General features: G+C 42.6%; 1 protein-coding gene across 4 annotated transcripts in view; it reads right to left on the bottom strand.

Moving 5' to 3' along the window:
* LOC130175889 (septin-7-like) overlaps positions 1–25,397 on the bottom strand; it is a 56,699-nt gene that overhangs the window by 10,316 nt on the left and 20,986 nt on the right. For all 4 annotated transcript variants that reach the window (XM_056386520.1, XM_056386521.1, XM_056386522.1 and 1 more), the window contains exons 3-8: positions 19,994–20,100; positions 11,562–11,662; positions 11,308–11,442; positions 7,332–7,449; positions 5,966–6,058; positions 4,944–5,040 (exon numbers count right to left, since the gene is read on the bottom strand). In XM_056386520.1, coding sequence (XP_056242495.1) covers positions 4,944–5,040; positions 5,966–6,058; positions 7,332–7,449; positions 11,308–11,442; positions 11,562–11,662; positions 19,994–20,100 — 651 coding nt within the window. The remainder of the gene's footprint in view (positions 1–4,943; positions 5,041–5,965; positions 6,059–7,331; positions 7,450–11,307; positions 11,443–11,561; positions 11,663–19,993; positions 20,101–25,397) is intronic.

Genomic DNA, 25,397 nt, shown 5'->3' with positions numbered 1-25,397 from the left:
ATACAGAGAGCTGAATCATGTGCAGCTGAGATGAAATGGCACCGCTGCACGTCATACCACAGGAGCAAAGGAGGGAACCACCGCATTAGAGTGATGTTTCTATTGCAGCTGGAGCTTCAGCACCAAACAGCCTCTAGTTTTCTCCATGACTATTCACAGCATCAGACCTGGGACAAAACAACCGAGTGTATGAGAGCTTTAACCTCCTGAGAACTCCAGACTGACAGGAAATTCAAAGATGCATGTTAAGCAAATTTCATCAAATGCACCTTACAGGATAATTTCCATTTATTACAACCATGGTCTTATTTTTGCAATTTCAGTCATTGTATTTATCAGTAATAACAACATTATGCTCGCCATGTTAACTGAGATCTGGGAACACAGTGACATCACCAAAATGTCTGATGGAGCAAGAAACACAAGCGGTCAGACGACCATACCGGTTTTAAACACATCCCCAGGTTAGCAAAAACCTGCTTGTGCACACAGTTTTCCTGTTTAGCAAGGGATTAATGTCAACATAAACCAAAACAAGACTTTATTAATGTCCAAGTGAACATTTGTGCCAAATTTGAAGAAATTCCCTTCAGGAGTTCTTGATATATTGTGTTCACAAGGCCAAAATCATGTTTAATGAGGTCGCCTTCACCTTTGACCTTTGACCATGAAAAGCTAATCAATTAATTTTCAGTCCTAGTGAATGTTTGTGCCAGTTTTGAAGAAATTCCTTCAAGGCGTCATTGAGATATCATGTCCACGAGAATGGGATGTACAGACTCTGGCTGTCGTCGGCTCAGAGGCATAAAAAATTCAAATTCATAGTAAATGATCCTGATCTGCCCTGAATGGATTCCTCCCTGACCCATGACCCCTCTCTCCAGCACGTTCAGTGCAAATCCATTCAGAACTTTTTGTATAATCCTGGGTGAAAACATCACCTCCTTGGTAGAGGAGAATCAAGGCAAACTGTTGGTGTCTGGTCAAGCCTCATGTCTCTTACCCTGTCAAACTTCATTGTAGTAATGTCACTCTGTTCCCAGATCTCAGTAAACACTGTGGGGAGATGCTGAAGCTCAGTCTCAACTATGACAAATAAGACCCAAGTTGCAATAGCTCTGGATTACAGTGAACGTTCAGTGAGGTCTTGAAAGGTCGTTTTATGGGTTGACTTTTGAATTAAGTGAAAAGAACAAAGACCACAAAACTAATCATTCATGTGTCCCGCTGCTAGATCACTAGCTCTTTGGTTCAGTGCTAACACCTGACGTACACTATGCTGACTGACAGTAAGGACAGCAGAGAAGATCTTAACAATCACTGATGGAGTTATGGGGATGGCAATGCAAGTTGGGTTTTGTTCTGGTGTAGCCTGTTCATCTTTTCTTTGGTGGGTATAGATTTTTCTTATAAGATGTACTGCACAGTTTTAGTGTTGCCTTGCAACCAGCAGTATCTCAAAAGAAGAACTATTAGTATAGTGTTGTATATATAGTAAGCAAGTATTATTGCATATCTACCAATATTTACTTTTTAACAATGACACCTTTTTTTTTTTTAATAAGGAACCCTTAATGTGTGATTTGTGATCAAGATATTGAGATTACCTCTAAACCTTTCATCATAAAGTTGGCAGTGCTCTCTGGTGGACAAACCATGTAACAGCAACACTGTCTCTAAATTACCCTGACATGCAGAATATTGGGGATTTCTTTACAACAATTTCTTAATACTCATTGGCTTACATATACACCATTGCTAAACATTTCTGTTCTAAACTAAAATCAGCTGATGTCAGCCATGCCTATATATTGGCAAGGCTCTAATTCATACCAAATGATAAGAGGATAATGTAAAGCTCTGTGTTCAGATCTGAATGGATTTGTTTTTAAAATAAACCCAGACCTGTGGGACACTACCATAGAAGTACTATCCCATTCAAGAGTAAATCCAACAGTATATTTGTAAAATATAAGAATCTAAATGGTGTCCTATATTAATAATTGCTACAAGACTGTTTTTCTTACTTTGGACAATGTCACCTTTAGAGGCTCATTCAGCATTAGTTTAAGTGGTTTAAGTGTTAGCAAAGAGCACGTGGGCCTACATTCAGTTGGGAACACATGACTTTTTGGTCTATGTTCTTTAGTATTTCAAAATATAATATGTTCACAGTTTAATATATCCATGTTCTTCTTTGTTTTCAAATGTTCCAAAATATGGTGCAGTCTAGTGTTCGGGAAAGTTTCACTAAGTATTCAGCCCAAGTCTGATCAGAGCATTGGTTTGACCATCAGCCTAATGATGAGACAGCACAGCAACAGAAAAGTGGAGGGAGAGGGAGGATGGAGAGTTTAGGGGAGGAGGAGTGGGGGGGGGGGGGGGAGAAAATTAGGTTGAAATAAAGTGAAAGATGGTTTTGTTTACCAAAAATGCCCTCTGTCAGTCATGGAAAAGAATAGACAAAGAAAAAAGAAAAAAAAAAAAAAGAGAGAAAAGAAAGAATGAAAAGTGAAAGACTGATAAACGGTCAACCACAGAGAAACAAAGGTCAATTACTTTATATAAAGATAGATACAGCATATCATCTTTCAGGGGACTGAAACACAAATGAAAACACCAGGAGGAGCAACAACACTTCACTTTGGCTAATGGTGATGTCAGCTGTCTGTCTGATGTCAGCTGGGTCAGTCAGCGCTTGCTGCAATACTGAGACAACATATCCCATAATGCACTATGGTGATCCTCCTTTTTCAGGATCCCTGCCAGTGTCAAGACCAACACTGTCATCAAGATGGTGTGCATGTGTGTTTGTTCGTGTCGAAGGGGAATAAAGGTGGGTGTTATCAGCTAACAATGTAATAACTGCCAGTTAACTTCATACTTGTCAAACTGTAATGTTACCGGGGCGACGCTGTGGCGCCAAAGATGAACTGTGAGGTCCCTGGTTTGTATCCGGCCGGGGACCATTGTTGCATATCTCTCGCTTGTATCCTGTCATCTCTCTACTATTGGCACCTTACAGAGCCAAGCGATGGACGTCACATAAAATGCCCCAAAATATTATAAAAAAAACAAACAAAAAAACAAAAGCTTTTTCTTCATTTTCTCTGTCTTACGGTCCTCGGCCTGCGGAGGGTGTAGACAGCCAAGCACGTGCACTGCAGGGAGAGTCGAGGGCTGCGGCCCAAAAGTCCAAAATAATCTCCTTCTCTAACCACTTCCCCTCGACCTCGATGGAAAATGTCATGAGGTCAAGGAAAGATGATGGAGGAGAATTCACAAGGACTTAGGAAAGTAATCTGACTGCACTTTGACTAAGCTTTTTTTTAAATAATTTTTTTAAACACATGGAGAATAATTCTCCTTCCTAGCCACAATAAACAAACAAACACAGAAATGTCAAAATAAGAAAACATGAAATATATAGAGAAAGTTGAGCCATTAAAATAATAATTGAATAAAAATAAGGAACTGAGCAAGAGGTCAGAATAAATTATAATCAACACAGAGTTTCACTTTTGACATTTTTATACAATTGTTAACTAGAGAAAATTCATATTCAGTGCTTTACACGATGAGAGGGGATTTAGTGAAATGACATCTACGTATATACTATTGTATTTAGCTATGATGATGATGATGATGATATAAATTTATGACTTTGGGCTTCAGTCTATCAGACGAGGATTTCCATCAGTTCTGGATCGTGTCACAAACATAAAACAGCTGCTCTGATGTTTCTACATTTATGTGGCTCTGCTGTGGTGAAACTACAGTGCTGCATTGTTTTAAATGTTGCTAGAAGGAACAAATTGTGGGACAGCATCTCTCCTTTCATAAAGGAAGCTCCAGTGTTTCCTATGCTAAAGGAGATAAGATAGGAAGCACTGCAGCTCCTTTCCTCATCATGTAGAGAAGTGGAGCAGCTCTGATCATGATGCTGCTCAGATACTTCAGCTCACTTCACTTTTCGACCGCAGCCAACCAATCTCCCAAATCCCAACCCCTCTGTACGCCCTGACCGACCAGCAGGTGTCGCTCATGATCCCTCCTCACCGACTTACCAGCTCTGAACACTGCTATTTGTGTTTGATGGGGAAAAGCTGGAAGCACTGTGGTGTGAACCTGGTCCATGAGGTGGTGGTGACTGCTCTCTGTCAATGTCTCCCAGGCTGGTTAATTTATCACAAACTGCCCCCCATAAATCAAGAAAGATGCTAAATGCAGAAGCATCTCGACTATGGTTGGATGATATAAACTAAAGTAACACTCACTGGCTCAGAAAATGACAACTGAACAGACACAACAGCCTGAAACATAAAAGAGCTGCTGTGGATAAACAAGCAGCACGACCTTGGTGGTGTGGAGATAATGGAGCTGGACCACCACAATAAGTCCACCTGTGGATGTTACTGTAAACTCTACCACAAACAAGTACCACAAACTCATTTTATCACCTGAAGCATCGCCATCTAATAAAACACACTCAACTCCAGCAATTAGACCCAACCGGTAAGATTTAAACTTCCAGTAATATTCTTTCCTGGTTTACATTTTGACAATTCACTGTATTACCCGGTAGTTAATACATTCAGTGGATACAGGGGGTCGTAGTGGAGAGCATGCACTGTGTCCCACACGCTCAGGAATATCATGCTTCATCCATTCCAACAAAGAAAGAACTGTGACAGCTGGACATTCGCAAACATGTCAAACTCCAAACTCCATCATGCCTCAGCCTCTCTCTCACATCCGTCATCGTCTGGCCAAGGTGCAATGACGTACAGCGTGTAATGTCAAAATAAAAAATAAAGAACCTAAACGCTTTGCCTCATAAACCTTCACTTTTCTCTGATATGTTCATCATCTGGGCTTTAGCAGCTCGGCTACTAATTGCAAGTTGTGTTTTTTCCTTTTTTCCTTTCTGGCAGTGAACCTACCTTCTGCCACGCCCCATGGATACTGGCGACCTCTGACCTTCTTGCCGTTCACCTCAATAACGACGTTGCTGCCGACTACTGCCAGGGGCATCTTCTCCTGGAGTGGGAAGACACACAGCTTTCTATTACCTTCGGATGGAGCAGTGCTCTCTCCTGATTGGACGACCGCTCAGTTTCAGTCAGATACAACTGACGTCACAGTTATATTTGACTTCACGGTGTGAGTGCTTGGGTTGGGATACTCATATTGTGCACAAGTATTTTGACATTAAAACTCCTGACTTGAGTGCAGTGGACTGAAGCATTTACATGGTATTTTCTACATTGAGTCAATTGTGTCAGATTTACATACAGTGAGTGGTCACACCAGAAAAGAGTCCCAGCAAAATGTATCCACGTCTCCTCTGAAAACAGGCAGTGCTAGTGACTTTGTAATGTGGAGTGAGTTACTGTGGCTGACAAGCTAACAGCTAACACACTGCAGGAGAAACACTAGCACTAGTGCTGGCCACGAACATGCTAGCACTAATCACGAATTCACCCTATCTATCTATCTATCTATCTATCTATCTATCTATCTATCTATCTATCTATCTATCTATCTATCTATCTATCTATCTATCTATCTATCTATCTATCTATCTATCTATCTATCTATCTATCTATCTATGTTGTCGGTGTTACTGAAGAGTGAAAAGAGTCCTCTAAGCTAGCAAACTTGTTGAATGGCAGTTAGCTTATTTGTTGAGCCGTTGAGAAATAATGGAGGGTGAAATGTAGCTAATGAGCTACAATGGCTTCCTCCATTTTGGACTCACTTAGTTAAATTCCACACAGAAAATGTACTTAGCCGTTGCAATTTAATCCACTGACACAGTAATTCCTTTGAATTGAATGTGTTTGGTGTGACCAGGCTTCATTCATGCACACGCAGTCATTGCTGACCGGAAAAATCTGTCAGCTCCAGGGAGTTGGATACTCAGGTTTCTGTTGATGTTTTAAACGACTCTCTGGTCCATTACCTTTATCTTTCGGATGAGCTTGTTGTCCTCGTCGTCCTCTGTGTCGGGGAATTCGTAAATTTTGATTTTGTGCTCCTGGATCTCTTTCATTATCTGAAGAAGGGAGAAAATCATCAGATTAAAAGGTTACAGGCACAAACGCTGTAGACCTGCAAACATTTGTAAAATACATTTGAAAAAGGATTTCATTTCTCTATTTGGTAAAATATACTTATTAACTTACTTTTTGGATTATCTTGGCATGGCAAGGATGGAAGGAGGTTTAAACAGCCAAAAGCTCACTGATGAACACACTGTGTCTAATTTATTTAATCCGTACACAAACATAAGTGTCTCTACCACAGTTTGTGGATTTAGAGAGTTTATCCATCTTTTTTATTAAATATAAAAACTGCATCCAGTGTGTAGGCTAAATTGCCTCCATGTGAGAGTAGTATGATGTGATGCACACACCAGCAGTCACACACTAAACCAAAGGCGTGCTGGTAACTCTTCTCATTTGTTCTATTGACTTAGTTTAGGAGTCTTTCTTTCGTAGCATGACACTCAAAAGCTACATATGCAAACAGATGAATAACTGTACGCACAGGTTTTGGTTCGATATAACAAACACAGCTTTATTCGCAATATTTGACAGAACAGTTATCTATTTGAGCAGCACAGATTTAGTGAACTTTCTCCGTCAGGTTTGCTGTATTAGTTTCATAAACTTAAGTTATTTCATTGTTAGCACCTCCTGTGGAGGTTGCTGCTGGAGTTTCCTGGCTGGCCATCAAAAGGAGTCCCAGCTCCATCAGACCTGCTCAAACGGTGTTGATGAGTAACTGGACTGCATCGTGTTCCTCCAGCATCTTCTAGTTTGATTTTTCTTATGTTTGTTTCAGTGCTTTTCCTCAGTTAATACGGGGCAGCATTAAACTGTAGTTTGTCTTTTGGTCTATCCTCTGTGTGTCTGAATGGCCTGATCAGCCGCTGTATATGTTTCCCTATGCTTCAGTCACTTTGTGCTGTTAAGTTCACGTCTGTTAGTGCTTGAGGTTTGTTCTTTCATGGGCCCAGAGTTATGGTTAGAAGTATTTTGTTATTTCTTTTTTGCTTTTTGTGAATGAAAATGGACTTCAATTATTTTTCAAAAAACTCCCTGTATCTCCCTGTCCATCAGCTCGGTCCCTGACATTTGATCTTCATCTAACAAAGCTAGCAAACATATTTCCAAACATGCCTATTATTGTTTTGCATAAACATGCTGTTTCTAGTAAGTTAAATAAGATATCACATTACTATTATCTGTGCAGCTTAGTTTGGAGTGCAACAGCAGCCCTGCCTGTCCCTCTCATGTGATACATACAAACACAAATACAAATACCTGTTTTTTAAAAAGCTGGCATTCTTCAGGGGTCAAAGTGTCGGCTTTTGCAATAAGAGGGATGACATTGACTTTGTCATGGAGTCTCTTCATGAACTCAATGTCCAGCGGCTTCAGACTGAAGGGGAGACAGAGAGAAGCGTAAGAACTACATCATCAACAACTCAATCATTTGCTTCACAAGTTCATCGTTTAAGAAACAAGGCTCAATCTTTGTTCATAAATGTACTGGCGACCTGTTCCCTGTCTCTCACCCAGTGCATGCTGGGACAAACTTTGGCCCCTTCATCTCTGAACATGTGACAAGATGTTATAGAGGGAGATGGACCTGTGGTTGTTTACAATAAAGTTATTTTATGTGGGTCAGCAGGCTGGCATGGTGACTCATCCTGTACATGAAGAATTCATTTACAAGAATCATTAATGCCACACTGTACTCCCCCCCCCCCCCCCCCGTGCATGGCTTTAAAGAAATGTAGTTCAGTGGGTCACCAGCAGAGGGCCGACCACAACTGTGCATGACTTGAAGCCTACAGCAAAGACACAGTGAAGCCAACCGAGCGTGACGGACTCTTCGTCTTATTTGTTGCGGTGACAACTCATGGTTATGTCACATTGAGTTAATGAGGGATTATCTTTGTAAATACCTCCATAGGGTCTCCATCCCCGTGTGAATGACATATTCAGCTGTGAGGCTCTGGCTGCTGCTGTGGGCAGTGTGTAGGAGTGTGAGTATGTGCAGCACTATGGGAGAAAAGTATGTAAACATGAACTGCACATGGCTGGATTCTGGTCCAGTGTGACTATGGATGCAGTTATTTTTATCCGTCTTGTATGCAAACGGCACGGTACGTGTGGACTCGGTTCTGTGTGGGTGTCTGTGTGTAATGGGTGCTGATAAAGGGGATGAGAATTACACATCTCAGGAATGCAGAAGCATGAAGAAGGCAGAAAGCAGCTGTTGAGCGGTTCACTAGTTCACAGAGTGACACAGAGAGTGTGTGAAAGAACCACTTGGTAAGAACAGGGTCAGGTTAGTGTATGATGCTGGACTGAATGTGACCCCAGATAAAAACAGGAGTCAGAGCGTCTGGTCTGAGGAAGGGGGAGATTTGAGGACTGGTGAAGATACTGACTGTCCAGGAACTTGCGTGATCTTAAAATGTTATTCCTTTCAGGGTTAAACTTTAAATCCTCTCTGCACACTGACAGGGACTTATCTGAGCAGCAGTGAGAGAAGGCTGGACTCACTGTTGGAACTGTTCCTGTCTTCTCCCAAGCCAAGCTTGGACACTTGAGGATGAAGTTTACTTCTCAGGCAGGAGTTCAAATTTTACAGTCACATGTCAGAGACTTTTGGAGGCAGCGACATGCAAACTGTTATTCTACAGCTGTTGCAGAGGTGGTTAACAGTTTGCTTAGAAACTATATTCTGGCAAATTCCCGTAGAGTGAAGTAAACTTACTGCACTGTCCAAAGCTCAAGGGAACTGCACAATTTTATTAAATGGACATCATGGTCAGCTCGTTTTGCAGCATAATTCAGTTTTAAACCCTTTAAAACCCCTAATAATAATGATAATAATAATATAATAATAGGGTTCCATGATATGCAAAAAGAACGATATTCATATGACTTTTGCATTTCATTTTCACTGAAAACTAGAATCATCTCCTCGTGGTCGTCTGCCTCCTCCGCTCAGACTAGTTTCAGGTCACATCCCTGTTTATCCACAGTCAGAGAAAATATGAAGCATTGGTTTGAAATTTTGTCATAACCGCTGTGTGAAGTCTTGAGTCGTGACAAAAAAATGTTTTCTGAGGTCACCGTAACCTTGACCTTTCACCTTTGACCCCCAAAATCCAATCAGTTCATCCTTGAGTCCTAGTGAATGTTTGTGGCAAATTTTGAAGAAGTTCCATCCCGATGTTACTGAGAATGGGACGGACGGACGCACAGACAACCCGAAAACAATATGCCTGCTCTGACTGTCGCCAGCGCGGAGGCATAAAAAGTTAAAAATAATGATGATGTGATTTTTGTTGGTCTTGTACCAAACCAACATGTTCCTTTACGTCTGGAGAATATGATTTGTAGAGGCGTCTCTGGAACACCATAACACTTTCTACCTCTATCAAAAAAATTGCAGCGCCGATTGAAAATGCAATTTGGATGTTGCACTTGGCAAAATTGTTATTAAGATTTTGATTAATTGTGCAGCCCTAAATAATAATAATAATAATAATGATAATAATAATCTTTATTTATAAAGCACTATGCAAAAACTATACAGTCATGCACCTCAAGCTTTACACTGACTTTTATGTCAAAGTCATGACAGCAATCGGCGCTGTATTGTCTCCTTCCAGTGTAGAACAGGTCTGTCTGCATATGCACTGAGCTAAATGCTAAATCAGCAGGCTAACATGATCACTATGACAGTGCCAACATTAAACTGTTTAGCAGATATACCGTTACCATGTTCACCTTAATGTAGCATGCTTAGGTCTTACAAAGCAGACTCCCACAATATAACAGGATCTGGCAACCCCCTTATTTTATGCCTTACACGTAGAGGTTTCTAAGTTGCAGCCCATGTTTACACTGTTTCTTTTTACTTAAAGAGTAAATGAGTGAGAGAAAGGTCGGGGACGAGAAAACAGGAGCGGTTCAGGAAATGAGGAAATCTAAGAGGGAAGATAAAGGGCTGGGCTCCTTATCTGAGTTATGTTTCCACTCTTATTCTTATTCATCTTTTCTCTCTTTTTTATTATTTAGCACTTACACATGTATTGTTTAATTGCTGCTACAACAGTTTACTGTATGTATAACTTTCTCTGGCTCGGTAAAACATATTTGATAATTTAGCATGCTGAGATTTCCTAATGAGCACTCTTCACAAAGTGCAGCTCAGGCTGTTTTGACCTGATAACAGCAGCACATCCTCCAAGTTATTACATTCATCCAGAGGAAGAGATGGGCAAGTTCTATGACAAGCCACATCATTTTTTCGGGTTGTAAGAAAGCTCCACATTTGAACTCAGACTGGTTCTGCAGCTATACTGAGAGACAGGGAAGAAGATCTAGTGATGCCAAGTGAACACACACACACACACACACACACACACACACACACACACACACACACACACACACACACACACACACACACACACACACACACACTCTCTGGGACAGTGCAGGATGTCAGGAGACAGAGTGTGTTTGTCTGAGATGAGAGGCCTGCCTCTGTTGGCCTACACTCTGACTGGGTGATTCAGTGATGGAGAGCAGAACTCTACTGAGCATGAGCAGAACTGGGTTATATAACCTTTGTGGGTCACAAACACTGGCTGGCAGCCTCCTTGTCTATGGCACAGACACACACTCACTATACCCTCATAGCCTGCAAAAGAGAGAAGGAGCTGGGTGGAACCACAGACTTTTCCTCAGAGTAAACCAAGCCAAAGAAAGGTCTGGATTCTTCAGGTTTTCATCGCACTTTAACACTTCACCAGCTGATTTCACTGGTTGCACTGTGACTGAAACCTGTGCAGAATGTTTGTTAGTTAACAGGAGCCATGATTACAAATAGACTCATAAAGGGAGTGTCTTGACAAGAGCACAACCATCCTCCCACTTGACAACTGCTGCTAGAAAATTGCTGGTTTTTGTGTGAAGTGAAGGTTTATATTTAGAACTTAAAGCTGCACTAATTCATATTTTTACACGAACAATAGATCAAAAAAACTGATTCCAATGTGAAACCGGTTGCTTGATATTGATCTTTTACTGGCAGCGTTTTGACTTTTAACCATCTCGCCTGTGTTGGAGGCAGCTATGCGTGCTCCAGGTATTTTACTGAACTTCTCCACACCTGATTCAACTTACTGCATCAAGCTATTATAATGAGTCACAGTTACATCATCTTACATCTACATCATCTCATTACACCGTCACCCCAAGCAGCACCTACCCGTGTCCAGAGGGTGCGATGAAGTACAGGCAGCAGTGGACTCTGTTGTCCGGCATGGATCTGCGGTTCACCCTCGACTCTGCGTTCAGGAAGTCCTCACACTTACTGTCAATGTAGTTTATGACTGGCTGCCAGCTGGGAAGATGGTGGAAAGATTATCAGGCGGAGGAAGATGAGAAAAACAGATCAGAGTAAAATCTGATCACACATTCTTCTGGGGAAAAAAAAAAAAAACACACACACACACTCCTCACCAGTTGCTGTTGTCCACTGCATCTCCAAAACCTGGTGTATCCACAATGGTGAGTGTCAGCTGAACCCCTCCTTCCTTAATCAGCACTTTCGACTGCTCCACCTGAAACACACCAACGTTCACACATTTCAGTGTAGTAGTGATAAAACCTGGCCCTGCTGATGACACGACTTCTGAATGGAAACACATGCCGCACACGGATGCTGCGACGTTCTGATGATCTTTCTGGATCTGTGAGGATTCAACACTTTGAAGAATACACTTCACATTGTACATTCTGGCAGCAACAATGGGCCCACACACATTGGCCTGCACTATCCTCCCCCGCTCAGGGCACCGATGACACATCAACACACCGTAAGTGCACCCACACAGCCTGCTGAGAGATTCACAGATACTGATATCTGCTGCTCGGATGTGTGAGCGTTCAGACTCAGACTCTTTCCTTCCTCTAGGAGATAAATATTTACAGCAGTGATGTGTAAATAGGTGCGTGATGGATGATTACTTCACTTCTCACTAACAAACTATGATCATATTCTGTACATTTCACCTCGCTGACTTGACTGAGTTAGACTGCAAGTAACATCGTTTCGTCTCATATCATGTTACTTTATTGATTGTTCTGACGAGAACAAGCTGGTACCTGGACAGGTAAACCCTGAGTTAACTGAGCCAGGTACAACATCATTGCTGACAGCAGAGGGTACATAATACTTTTAACCAGATGAAGGTTCAGGCAGATTTAAATAGAGAGTTGGCTTTGCTGTAATAAAATAGGTGACAATTTCCATTCAAGTCTTGGTCTTGGAATCATTTTATCAGCTTCATTTACGGCACAGCTGGCTGTGCATTTCAGCTAGTCTTCACATTGTTGTAATAGTTTTAATAATGTTGTGGGGTCATGAGGAAGGCTTACAAAGCCAGCGTTAAAACACTGAATGAATCAAACCAGATACAGTATGTGTGTCATGAATTTGCATTTTGTAACTGAACCTTGTTCCTGTTTTGTGTCTGAAACCAAAATGAATTTTCTCTCGGTTGCACTCGGTGAGAGGACGGCTCCTCAGGTCTAATGCTTCAGGTTAATGTTGAAAAGCTGCTTTTTCTCATGTGCTGGAACAAATCAGTTCTATCAGAACTATACACTGAAATGCACTGAAGATGGATTAGTTTACATGTAGAATGTAAGAATTTTGTTAAAAGATGTAAACTGATTGTCAGTTTTTTTTTTTTTTTTTTTAAAAGCTCCAAAATGACATGTCATTCCACCTGCACCTCATAAGGTGCTAACTCTGGAAGCGCCTCGGCGGCTCACCTGGTCGAGCGCGTACCTCATGTGTTTAGTCCTAACTGCAGCGGCCATGGGTTCTAGCCCGACCCACAGCAGCATGTCACGTCCCTCTCTCTCTCCCTGACTTCCCTGTCTCTCTCTCTCACGGTGCCTATCAAAGTAAAGGCAAAAATGCCCAAAAAAATAACTTAAAAAAAAAAAACAGACCAATTCTCTACCTTTCCAGGTATATTTTTGTACCTGGACATAAAGGTACAGTTTTGTCACTCGGGGTACAGAAATGTTCTTTTAGAGGTTCAGACAAGACAGTACAAACATGTACCAATGTTGAAAGGTAGAGTGCTGAACCCTGCGAGGGTGCAGCTGGAGCCACAAAGCCTTTGTACCTTTTTAGGTTCATTCCTGTACTTTCATTTCTTAGTGTGTGCAAGCATCCCCTCACTAAGCAGGTGCACAGGTCCTACACCCGCGTTCCCAAAGTCAGACATCTAAGCTTAGATATTTGTTTAGTGATTCTTTGTGGTGTATTAATTAAAGATGGATACTGTTCAGTTGATTAATGCGTCGTGTTAGATTCATTTTTGGTTTGTTCCTTTTGTTCGGGGTTCGTAAAGGTCGTCTGAGCATATCATATGCTTTTTTTGAAAGAACTGTGTCAAGGTAAATTTTACATAATGTGAGCCGTAAGCCTTGTTATAGACACCACCCTTTTTTGTATTGGAAGTGGGTAATGTTGGAGCCTTTATAAACTGTGCATGTCAGTTGGCGCTGGTCCTGCGGAGATGGGAAATCCATGCTGTTCTCCAGTGTTGTAAATACGGCTGTGTGTCATTTACAAATTCATTCAAAAAAACCAGAGCTCTGCCAAAGTTTGGATGCTGTTTCTTCCTGTTGGTTGTATGTCTCAGTGGCCGCTGCCACTGCCATCATCAGAGAGCCACTGCACCACAAAACTATTTGACATGAATCATCATATAGACGACCAGAAGCCAGCGGAGAAACGACGCCACAGGAGGAAACGCCTGGAACTTCTCTGAGCAGCTCAGAGACAGACATCAGATCTGTTCACTGAGTTCAGGCTGAGAGAGTTTCAGTTGTTCACTTCACATCAACATGTCGTCAACATGTTCATGTCCTGAAACGTTACCGTTGTTGTTTGTGAACTGTGACAGCTGACATCGGTTGTAACGACACTCCACCCACAACATTCCAAAGGCTAACGTTAGCTTGTTTAGGCTAACGTAGCGACAGTTTATAACACCAGCTTGGTGCTCAGAACATTAGCAGCTACAGCCATCTCTGTTCAGTCTGTTTAAATGAAACACTGACTTTTAAATGAATGTTCTCACACCATGGGTCTGTCACCATGTTGGTCAGTTTAAACTGCTGCATGCACACTGACTACATCAAGGTGTGTGTGTGTGCGTGTGTGTGTGTGCGTGCATGTGTGCGTGTGTGTGTGCTGTTGTCTTTTGTTTTTGGCTGTGGTATTGAGGATCATGGTATTGGCACAGACCCCTAGTATCCCCAGTACTGCCACAGTATGTTTGATATGACACACAGTGCTAAAGTGAATCAGGACCCAACAGACTGTCGAAATAACGGAGTTTGAAACTGTAAAAGCAGGAAAACAGTCACATATATTCGCCGTCCGTCCCACAGATCCATCATTTCCTGCAGCTCGTCTGCTGCTCCCTCACTTTGCTGCATACTTTCACAAGGCCATCTAGTTATTTTAGGATCACCCCTTTAACTCAAACTACAGCCCTCTCGCTAACACAAACATTCTTCAGTTTCCACAAACCTTCAGATAATCTGTCTGACTCTACAGCTGAGTGTATATATCACGCACTGCAGTCATTTGACATATCTGAGCTTAATTGTGCCTCCAGAATGTGTGCGAAAGTGTGTGTTTGTACTGTAAGTGTCTGCGCATGACATGTCTGCCATCTCAAAACCAAATCTGCTATTTCCACCGTTTCTGCAAAGAAAAACAAATTTGGGAGAAAAACCTCAAAAATGCCGTCAGTCTCAACACCATCATTTAAAAGAAATCTGATCTGGGGGAATGTGAGTGAGCGACAAAACATGAGATTGTTCTGGAATAAAAATACTCTGACCCCGTCTCTCTTCCTCGGCCTCAGACCACAGCAGCCGTGGCAAATACACTAACACACGCTAGCTGTTACTAGCAGGAGGGCGTTTGTGCCCCTGCTGTGCTCATGGGGTTCACATGAGGTCTGATGTGAGCGACGGAGCGGAGGAATCTTAATGTTTTCAGTCTCGCCAAAACAGAGTAAATTTAGCTCTGTGCTGGTGCAGAGACTGGAACACAACAGAACTGCTGTCATGAGCAGATGCAAAAGATACAAGTGACATCGCCTGATTTGCTTTCACAACCCGTCATTTGGGACGCACTGCGTGAGGATACGGTGTCAGACATCGCAGACTCTTCGGTATTCTGGATTGTTTCAGTATGGATACAAAAATGGTTTTATGATTTGTCACTTGATTTGTGAGTTTGTTTCTGCAAATTTAACAATAGAAGAAGAAATGGTTATATGCTGACTTTCCTCCAGTCAAACTAAAAATCAGGGACTATCTAAAGGTCAAGGTTCACTCCTGACCTAGAGAACAGTAGTTCGGAAAACAGTCTGAACTCCAGGTCCACTTAAAGTTATGATCTGTAACTTTTCCACATTCAAATGTCTAAAAACAACTAGACCTGTGTTCTATATGTTGTTGAGTTGTGTTCTTACATTTTCCCAAATGTTTCCATCAATTCTCAAACCAGAGAAATCTGTGATTTTAATCATGGTAATGGTCTGTTTGGTCACATCACACAGCCCTGATTTCAAATAGATCAAATGTCCATTTTTGCCCATCGGTCTACACTAAGTTCATCCATAGAAAGTTTTAACAAATGTATTAAAACTGAAAAACTGAAGTTCCTCACTAACAAATGTTTTCAGACCCTTAATTCAGATTCTGTAGAAGCGTGTTTGGCAGCAGGTACAGCTTCAGGTCTCTCCACAGACGTTCTATGGGGGTTTAGGTCTGGTTTTTGGTTCGGCCACTCCAGGGAAGTCAGACTTGTACGACGACGTACGAGGGTCATTGTAGGACAAAAAATAAAAAATCTGCCTTGGAGGGGTAAAATTCAGAGAAAAAAACTTGGATATTCTTTGAGATTATAAAGTCATAAATATGTGAGAAAAAAAAAATCAGCAATTCTCTGAGTTTAAAGTCACAAATATACGAGAAACTAACTTTTGTTGAGGAACCGCATCACGTCACTGTGCAGAGATGGATCAACCTCATCACACAACAGATGCTGACGCTTGTTGTGTATTAGATGAGCAGTGGAAGACCTAATCAAATTATGCTTTACAATCAGATTTAGCAAGAAGGAAACGCTCGTGACTTCGGCCCAGAATCACCGTGACATCATAAACATCCAGACTTTGAAGAGATAATGAACCGGGCCTATTCAGAAGAAAACAACTATTTACTAGTTAGGTTTGCACGTCAGAATATAACCCCCCCTCCCTTGCCTCCATAATTTTTTTATTTTTTTATTTTGTTATCCTACAATAGCCCCAATACTCCGTCGTAGACTCGTCTGTCTGTGAACTGTCGCCTCAGTCTCAGGTCTCCTGGACTTTGGAGCAGGTTTTCTTCAAGGACCTCTCTGTATTTGACTACATCACAACATGATGCTGCCATGACGACGCTCCACTGTAGGGGGGATGTTATCCACGTGATGAGCAGTGCCTGGTCTTTGTCAGACATAGAGTTTGGAGTTCTGCCCAAAGAGTTTTTGTCTCATCAGATCAGAGAATCTTCTTCCTCATGCGCTCACAATCAAACTGTCATATTCCATCTCATCCTTCCATGATAAAGGCCTGATTGATGGAGATCTGCTGAGATGGTTGTTCTTCCAGCAGGGTCTCCATCTCTGCAGGAGGACATCGCTCTTAGTGACCGCTGGGCTCTTGGTCTCCTCCCTGACCAAGGCCCCTTCTCATCCCGATGACTCAGTTTGGCCTGAGTCAAGTCTGAGTCAGGGTTGAGTTCAATACTCAATAGCCCTGGAAATCTGCTTTTATGGAGGATGTTCACACCTGAAGCTGAGCTCTGTGGTCATGTTTAAATATCTGACAAGGTGGAGATATAAGATGACTGATGACTCCATTCTAATCGACTGTTTACAGCATAAGGTATTACTGAGGCTGACTGCAGCTGGGAGCTGTGACATCAGTTATGTTCCCAGTCAGTGTCCCTCACTAAAAAGGTATTGTGTGCGTCCTTGAGCTCTAATAAACAGGTCAAGTGCATTTCCCTCCTCACGCAACATCTGCAAAATGTTTACCAGCTCCATGTTTCCGAACTCGTAGTGTTCTTCCCAAGCAGCAACCTCTGGGGCTGAAAAATGAAGCTAACACTGAAGAACCCAAAACTCCAAATGACAATGTCAATCCCCACAGACTCCCATGTTAAAATGTCCCACTTCACAGCAGAAACAGACATGTTTACATCCTGGTACAAAAACTGTTTTGGTCTGTAAGGCTAATTTTCTCCCTCATCACAACTGTTTATATAACTCACCCATTTTATTATGGCTTAAATTGAGGGCGTGGCCTCTTTGAGTGACAGGTGGGTGAGCGTATGCTTGTCTCAAATTGTTATGCACCAAAGTCTCGGCTCCACACACGCCCCTCCTCTCTGACCATTTTTGGATTAGCTGGGAGTTAGGGGCGGAGTCAGACACTGAGATGATGGCGACGGCGGAGCAGCTCACTCTGAGCTGCAACACCATTCTTCAGAAACGTGTGGCTGACGTCACAGAGGCCACGTCCATCTTTATCGACAGTCTACGGGTCTTACTGCTGTTGTTGGTGCACTGCTGCAAATCTTGACAAGTTACTGTTACTTGGTAGGACTGTGCCGTTTTATACATATACCTACACCCACCAACCACCCCCACCCTCCCCCCAACCTTACACAGTTATCTAAATATATATATATATATATATATATATTACTGTGTGTGTGTGTGTGTGTGTGTGTGTGTGTGTGTGTGTATATATACATATATATATATACTGCATATATATGGGGGTGGGGGTGGCTGGTGGGTGTTACGTTTCATGGGAACATTCTTGCCCTGATACTGACCCTCTCAGACCCTGGGGGAACTACGGGGGCTCTCGCCCGATTCCCTGTTTTTCTTTGTCTCTCCCCTGTCGCCTCTCATGACGCCATCTCTCACTCATATTCAGTTATGCCCAGCCCCCCCCCCATCTGCTACCTTTTCTCCCACCTCATGATAGTTACACCCTCCATCTCCTACACTGCTGTTTCTTCTCCTTCACCCTTTTCCCAGAGTGCCTCTCCACCCTCCCTCTGTCCTCTGCTGCTCCAGAAGCATCTGGACGATCTTTCCTCCTCCTCAGTTTGTCATGACCATAAAAGGACAAAACCAGGCCCTGTGGCCTTGCTGTTTCCCTCTTTGTTCCTACATCCCTCTTCCTCTCTCTTCTTTTCCATGACACTCCATCCCTCTCTCTTCCTCCTCTCCCAAATGCTCCATCTCTTGTTCCCTCACACCCTCTCTCCTGTCTTCTGTCTATTCCACTCAGACCCTCAGCGACAGTGTGACAACTGGGGCTGGTTCAACCTCGAAGCTTTGAAGGTGTATCATGTTTCTGTGTTCGAGACATTAACAGAAATTCAATGATCTGAAATAACATCACAGAAAATTTCGTTACACACAAAAAACTTTTGTCTTGCATCAAGAAAAGCAAACAACTGACAAGTAGAGAAAATCTCAGGCAGTGTTTTCCCTTCTCTTGTGCACAACTGTTTTTAACTCGTCTCAATTCAAATCTAATGTTGCACTGATGAGCAGCTCAAATGTGCAAATCAGTGTGTGTTGAATCAGAATCCATGCTACACAGCAAGAAGCAAACACTGTAACATCAATCATAAGCTCAACTTATCAATGAAAACCAGTAAGGATGATAATGCCTAATTTATTTAGCAAGCGCAGGACTTTAAGCTAGTTAATCATTAAAGGGGGGCCTATCATGTTCATTTCCAGCTCTATATATTTAATCTGCTTTGCATGAGTCAAACTCACAAAAAAAAGTCTGTGCTTATCTCACACTGCCTGTCATGCAGCCCCTCGGTTGAGCCTCTGACTGAAACGGGCAACATTAACTCAGGCCTCCTTAAGAAGCCTCCTTAAAAGTCCACTTTCTTTAAAACATAATTGGGAATGGTAACTTCTCAAAACTGTCATGTTGCAGCCTGAGTCGAGCCGGAATATGAGAGTGGGCAGCTCGAACATTGGCAGCGACAAAGATCACAGCATCCCTCTGCACCTCTCTGGTTAAATATTACGCCTCTAACCTGCTGATTGTGCGACGTAACGCTGGACAGAATAACACTAACCAATGTCTCCCAGGCCTCCACTCTGGCTAGATTACATGTTGGGGAGCTCTGACTGTCCAAAAACCACATCCTGTCTCATCAGGGCCTTATGAAGCTATAAAGCCCCCCCCCTTTTTTTATGGTCAAAAAACCCCTCTATGACCTGCCAACATCAGGCTTTTGTCGACAATAGAAAAAGGAATCATTGGCATTCACACTCGGGTCACATGACTCTGCAGTAGACGCAGGTATTTATCGGCTCCGGCTCCGATCAGCAGTGATGTAGACACAACACCCGAGGTGAACTTGCCAATTTTCACCCACTTTTCTTGCTGTAACGTCTTACAGAGCACAGACACTGTGAACGCACCTGTCACCCGCTCAGCACGGCGCTGTTAAACCAGAAACACTGTGGTTACACCTTCCTCTGAGAGTGACATGACGCATCAGTTTTACCAGTGAGCACGGCGGCTAGAGGCTCGCTCTCTCTCCACTGTGTCTGTGCTCTCTAAGTGCATGTGATGACATCACTCCTCGCAGTCGTGTGTGTCCTCAGTCCGAAACAGAAAGACAAAACTCCAGAAGTGGAAAAGGCATCAATCAGCTTTTATTAGCAGGATTGACCCGTGTTTAAAAAACTTGCTTATACCTGATCATTTTTGCGGAAGAGGTATAATTCAGCTAAAGAGAGAAGAAGCAGTCACCTGCACAGTCTTCTTGATGCGCTGGGACGGCCCAGGGTAGTCCTTAGAGTACAGGTCAGTCAGGAACAGAGAGTTGATGAGTGTCGATTTCCCAAGACCAGATTCACCTGAGGACACAGACACAAGTTCAACAGTATTAAATGTGTGTATGTACAGTGTGGTGTATTTCATATTTATAAAAAAAAAAATAAAAAAAGAAGCAATTTAAGTTCAGCGTTGAGTCTTTATTTTGACATAAGAAGAGCAAGCAGAACGGCAGCCTGCTGGCCACATGTTACGCATCCATGCTTTCAGCGACAAGCACATAGAAGCATTAAAACCATACACAAAAGCTTGTGCATGCATTGCACGCACGCATGCATGCACACACACACACACACACACACACACACACACACACACACACACACACACACACACACACACACACACACACACACACACACACACACACACACACACACACACACACAGGGCCTGGAGGGACGGGGCTGAAGCAGAGAAAATAAAAGTAGATTCATTGTCTGAGAGGGAAAAGGTCAGGAGCTCGTCTGCCAGCGAGGAAAGCTTTCAGATAGAGGGAATAAAACATTTCCTCTGCACCTCCTGCTCACTCTCTCCCTCACCAGCCTCATTCATCCACTCCTCTTCCGTCCCTCTCGCTAAACGCTTCCCTTCCATATAAATATTCCCTTTTCTCTCTTTACCGTGCCGACTTTCCGTTCTGTGCGCCCATGCTGATGTTAAGGGCACATCAGCCACACAAACACACAGTTAACATTTACTCCACAAAGAACACAGCGACTCCAAACATACACATTGCCTACGCTCTCTCACACACACACAATGCTGTGATTAATGGCCGAGCATCTGGCTCGTGTCTCATGAAGCGGCGTTGGAGGAGTGTTTGGTTGGAGGGAAGGGAGCCTGCTTGTCCCAGCAAGACCTCTACACCACTCTGAGCCGCTACCCTAACAATCTGTGACAAAACACCAAGCTGGGGTGGATACACAGAAGCCTGGGGGGGGTGTCAGTCTATTTTTTAAGTTACCAAACATTTTAATATTAATTAAAGCGGAAATGACTTTCAGATCAATCACATAAGAGGAAATCAGAGCTGAAGGTGCCTCTCATGTTATATTGAACTCTACTTCTGGTTACAGTTACACTGACATGGGCGAAAACGAGTGGAAATGTTCCAGGAATTATCCACTGCCCCAGCAGTCTCTGTAACGACAGGTGGATAGACCTGCAGGGCTACAGAAAGCTGTGTAACTGTGTAAAACCTGGAAACAGATGATTCATGACTGATTCAGTTTATCAGAAACTGATGAGTTCACATCATCATATATCAATGTTTCAGTGGCTTCATTTGAACTAGAACTATGAGCTCATGAGCTCCCACTTAAAGTTATGATTTGTAACGTTTCCACATTCAAATGTCTCAACCAACTAGACCCATGTTCTTTATGTTGTTGAGTTGTGTTCTTACATTTTCCCAAATGTTTCCATCAATTCTCAAACCAGAGAAATCTGTGATCTTAATCATGGTAACGCTCCGTTTCATTGGTCGCCTGTCAGTGACATCATATCCTCTATGATCATGTGTCAGTGTGTTTGTCTGACTGAAGCTCAACATTGACTTTTATCTAGTTTTAAGCCACATACACTTTTTCCACCTTGGTGGTTTTCAGCTCTATATTTGAAGCAGATGAAGGATTTTAGTCGTCGGACGTCTGGATCTGAAGTTATCAGAGAAACAAGCTGAGGAAATGTTAGACAGCTCAGCTCCCAGCTGCTGGAGACGTCCTGTCCTGTGTCCCTGAAGAGAGGAGGACACCTCTGTGGATCATTCAGCTGCTGGTAAAAACCTGCTGAACGTCTGCTTCATAGTTATCAGAGAAACAATCAGAACAAAGGTTAGCATCAATCTCAGCTCCAACTCTTCCCTGAGTCTCTGTCCTCCGTACAGCGTCGCTCAAACTCTGACTTTAAATGTCAAACTGCTTCATTCAGTGTTTTTAACGGTTAGAATCACCAGGTCTGTTTGATTTCCTGAACCACTGACACTGAAGGAATCCAAACCGGGAGGAGCTTACAGTAATGATGGTGAAGACAACAACTCCCACGATCCTATGAAGAACTTTGTCAGCGAGTTGTTGACTCCGTTTTCTCTTTCTTACAGTCAAGCTTTTTATTACTGGTGGTTGCTGTGATATATGTCTTTTATGTAGCATTAACAGAAAACTAACTTGACCTTGAAGTGACAGTAAGTATGTGAAAGAATATCAAGTATATTTTTCTTGACTGAATATCTGTGTTGCAAACGAATAAATCAAGCTTCTCTGGACAGCAATAAAAATGTGTACAGTGTTGCCAAGCTCTGTTGCCATACAGCGTGTGTGCGCAGCCTGGAAGCTTAAAGCTGGAGGTTTTCCATTTGAAATGATCATCAGATGTTCCCTCCGCTTTAAAAGCATACAGAATAATTCAGCAGATGTCAGAAGTACAAAAAAAAAAGTCAGAGTCAGTTTTGCTGTAATATGCTTTCCCTTGAAGCTGTTGCATTCACTGTTGTATGGATAGAGATATCGATTCGCTCTCTATCCCCCTCAGCTCAGCCACCTGCGGGGGGGGGGGGGGGGGGGTGAACATCTGCAGGATGAAAGGTTTCATTCATTCCTTAAACACAGGACATATGGACTATGTATTCCATCAGTTTCGTGTTGACGTGGTGTGACAGCCCGGTGGATTCCAGCCTTCACTCCCTCTTAACCCCTCAGTCTGACCCCAGTGTGTGTTTGCACATGTTGTGGATGATACTCTGTCCCTGTGTGATTTATGAGCAACACTTTGCCTCTGTGTCTCCTACAGCCCCGAGAAAACGGCCGGCTCACCCGATGGATGGACTGTTTGGAGTTTGCACACGCACACGCACACACACACACACACACACACACTTGCGGTATGTGTATCTCTGCTGAACTATGTCGTCTCCTTCTGTTAGCTTTGCTCCGTTAGCAGGTAAGTGTTACTAGTGATGCTAGCTTGACAAAACAAACAGCAGGAAATGAAGTGAGGCTAACCCAACAACGAGCCCGCTCACACGTTTACCTTTCTCTTCCACCTTCGCTCAAACCAATATTCATTTCCAGCATCAAATTCCTCCATTTTTTTTTTTTTTTTTTTTTTTACAATTCCATGACATATTACAATATTCCTTGACATCACTTAATACACTGCATTCATAGCAACATGTTTTAGAGAAGAGGGCAGCTAGGACGTGCTGCCTTATATCCTGACATTCCTATGAGTGTTCTGTGTGAACCTCATCAGGTGAGTCAACCTGTGGGAAAGTTTGGTCTCAGTGTCATTTCAGGACAGAAAGTCACGGCTCAAAGATTTTTCACTTTCTGTTCCTGTGGTCCTGCTGCTGAACCGGGCACGCCCAGGCTTGTCTGTGGTGCAGATGTGATACTGAGGCACATCGCCCCCCCCCCCCCCCCCCCCCCAAAAAAAAAGTCCAGACTGAGGTCCGAAACAACCTAAACACCCACAGCCACCAGGTGCTTGGTGCTTGGTACCGATCAAACACAGGACAGATCTCACTTAAACGTCCCGCAGACCAAACATCTCAGTGGACCCTCAGCAAACAGCACGCTGCCGTTTCTCACTAAACTAAACAGGTTTAACAAACACACTAATCTTTGGCACAAACACGGCAGTGATCTCTGTGTATCATCCCCCCCCCCCACCATGTGACCTCTACAGGGTTCTAATGGTATTGGCTTTTAAGGCTAATGCCAATATGTTTCCATCACACTTGCCAATAGCTGATACCAATGGTACTTAAAATTTGTATGGAGTAAATGTCACACCAGCCTCCAATCTGAAATATGACAATTTATCATTCATCATTAGTTGTTGTGCAGCTGAGGTGAGGGACTTTAAGATAAAAGTGACAGGTTAGTTTGTGAGATAGAGGCCCACAGTATGACAGATGTTGTTTCTAAACCCCCCCTGAGGGCAGGTCCGTCCCAATTAGATTCCCCTGTTCAGCTTTAATTAAATATTGGTTCCGCATGACGAGTGGAAGCGCAGTGCCAGCTCTCTGTAAATAGACTAATGACCTCAACTTCAGTGATGGATGGCCGACCCTTCCAGCTCATCCCCCACTGTTCCTCTTCCTCTCTCGCTCGGTGAGCCATCGCTCACTCTCTCCGTAGCCCCGCCTCTGTGTCACTCAGACTCCAACCACACTCCATGTTGTCCTATTTCTCTTCTCTCTTCCTGCTTTCAGTTTTGCAGATCAACTTTTTCATTGTTTAAAGGACCAGTGTGTAGGAGTTACAGGGATCTAGTGGCAGAAATGGAATCTGAAATCTTGAAATCTTCACAATTCTGTTCTCATCAGTGTATGATCACCTGAAACTAAGAGTGAACAAAGGCACAGGAGGATGAGAAATACACTTTATGGCTGTGTTACAGCACACACACACACACAAAACAAGCAGGGGGAGGTGCGTAGAAACAGCTGTGTGTGTCCTGCAGTTTTGAAGACAGATTATGAATAAAGAAATTCAATGGTACACTTTTAGCTAATAATGAGTATGTACAGGTGTATGGTGTGTGGCAGCTCTGAGGCGACTTTGACAATCCTGACCTGGGGACAGCCCCACCTGAAAAATATCATTACAATAAAAATAGTGTAAAATCTACTGTTTCAGCTCTGTACAGGTTATTACGCTCTTGGGATGGACTAGGGCTGGGCGATTAGTCTCAGTTCATTTTCGATCCCGGTTTTGTCTTCAAACAACTACGAATACAAGATAATCACCCCCCCCCCCCCCCCAATCCACTTCCTGGTTACATCTTGGCTTTTTTTTTTAGCAACTTAAATTGCAGTGCGTCATCTTGAGTTGGGCCAGCCTTTAGTTTTATCCTTGGACTGAGTTACAGAGCGGAATATGTTGAATATAATTGACCAAAATGTTGAATATGTGATGTGGAGTTTTCAGTATGTTTGTGCGCTACAACATATCTGCTCTCATTTATTTTGGTTATTATTATACACTATTATAAACAATATATGTTTAGTAGTTTTTGGTGGGTTGTGGAAGTAAACTGATGTTACTACATAGTTGATCTGATTTTCGCTCTAATATTAATTGTATATATTTAGATATTATTTATTATTTAATTTATTAATCTTATTGTTTTTATTTGTTTTTTATTTGTGGAAATGTGTTTAAAGTTCAAAAAAGTCTACTGTTAAAAAGATTTTGTTTTTCAAAGTTCAATAAATGCGTGGTGTTTCCAAAGTCAATGAGTAATCATGTTAAATAATAGTGATCTAAATATTGATCACAATGATCATGATTATCGAGCAGCCCTATGTGCAACT

The sequence above is a fragment of the Seriola aureovittata genome, chromosome 10, assembly GCF_021018895.1.
Source record: "Seriola aureovittata isolate HTS-2021-v1 ecotype China chromosome 10, ASM2101889v1, whole genome shotgun sequence".
Taxonomy (NCBI): Eukaryota; Metazoa; Chordata; class Actinopteri; order Carangiformes; family Carangidae; genus Seriola; species Seriola aureovittata.
Note: the sequence above shows the minus strand (reverse complement) of the source record. Positions and strands in the feature narration are given on the sequence as shown.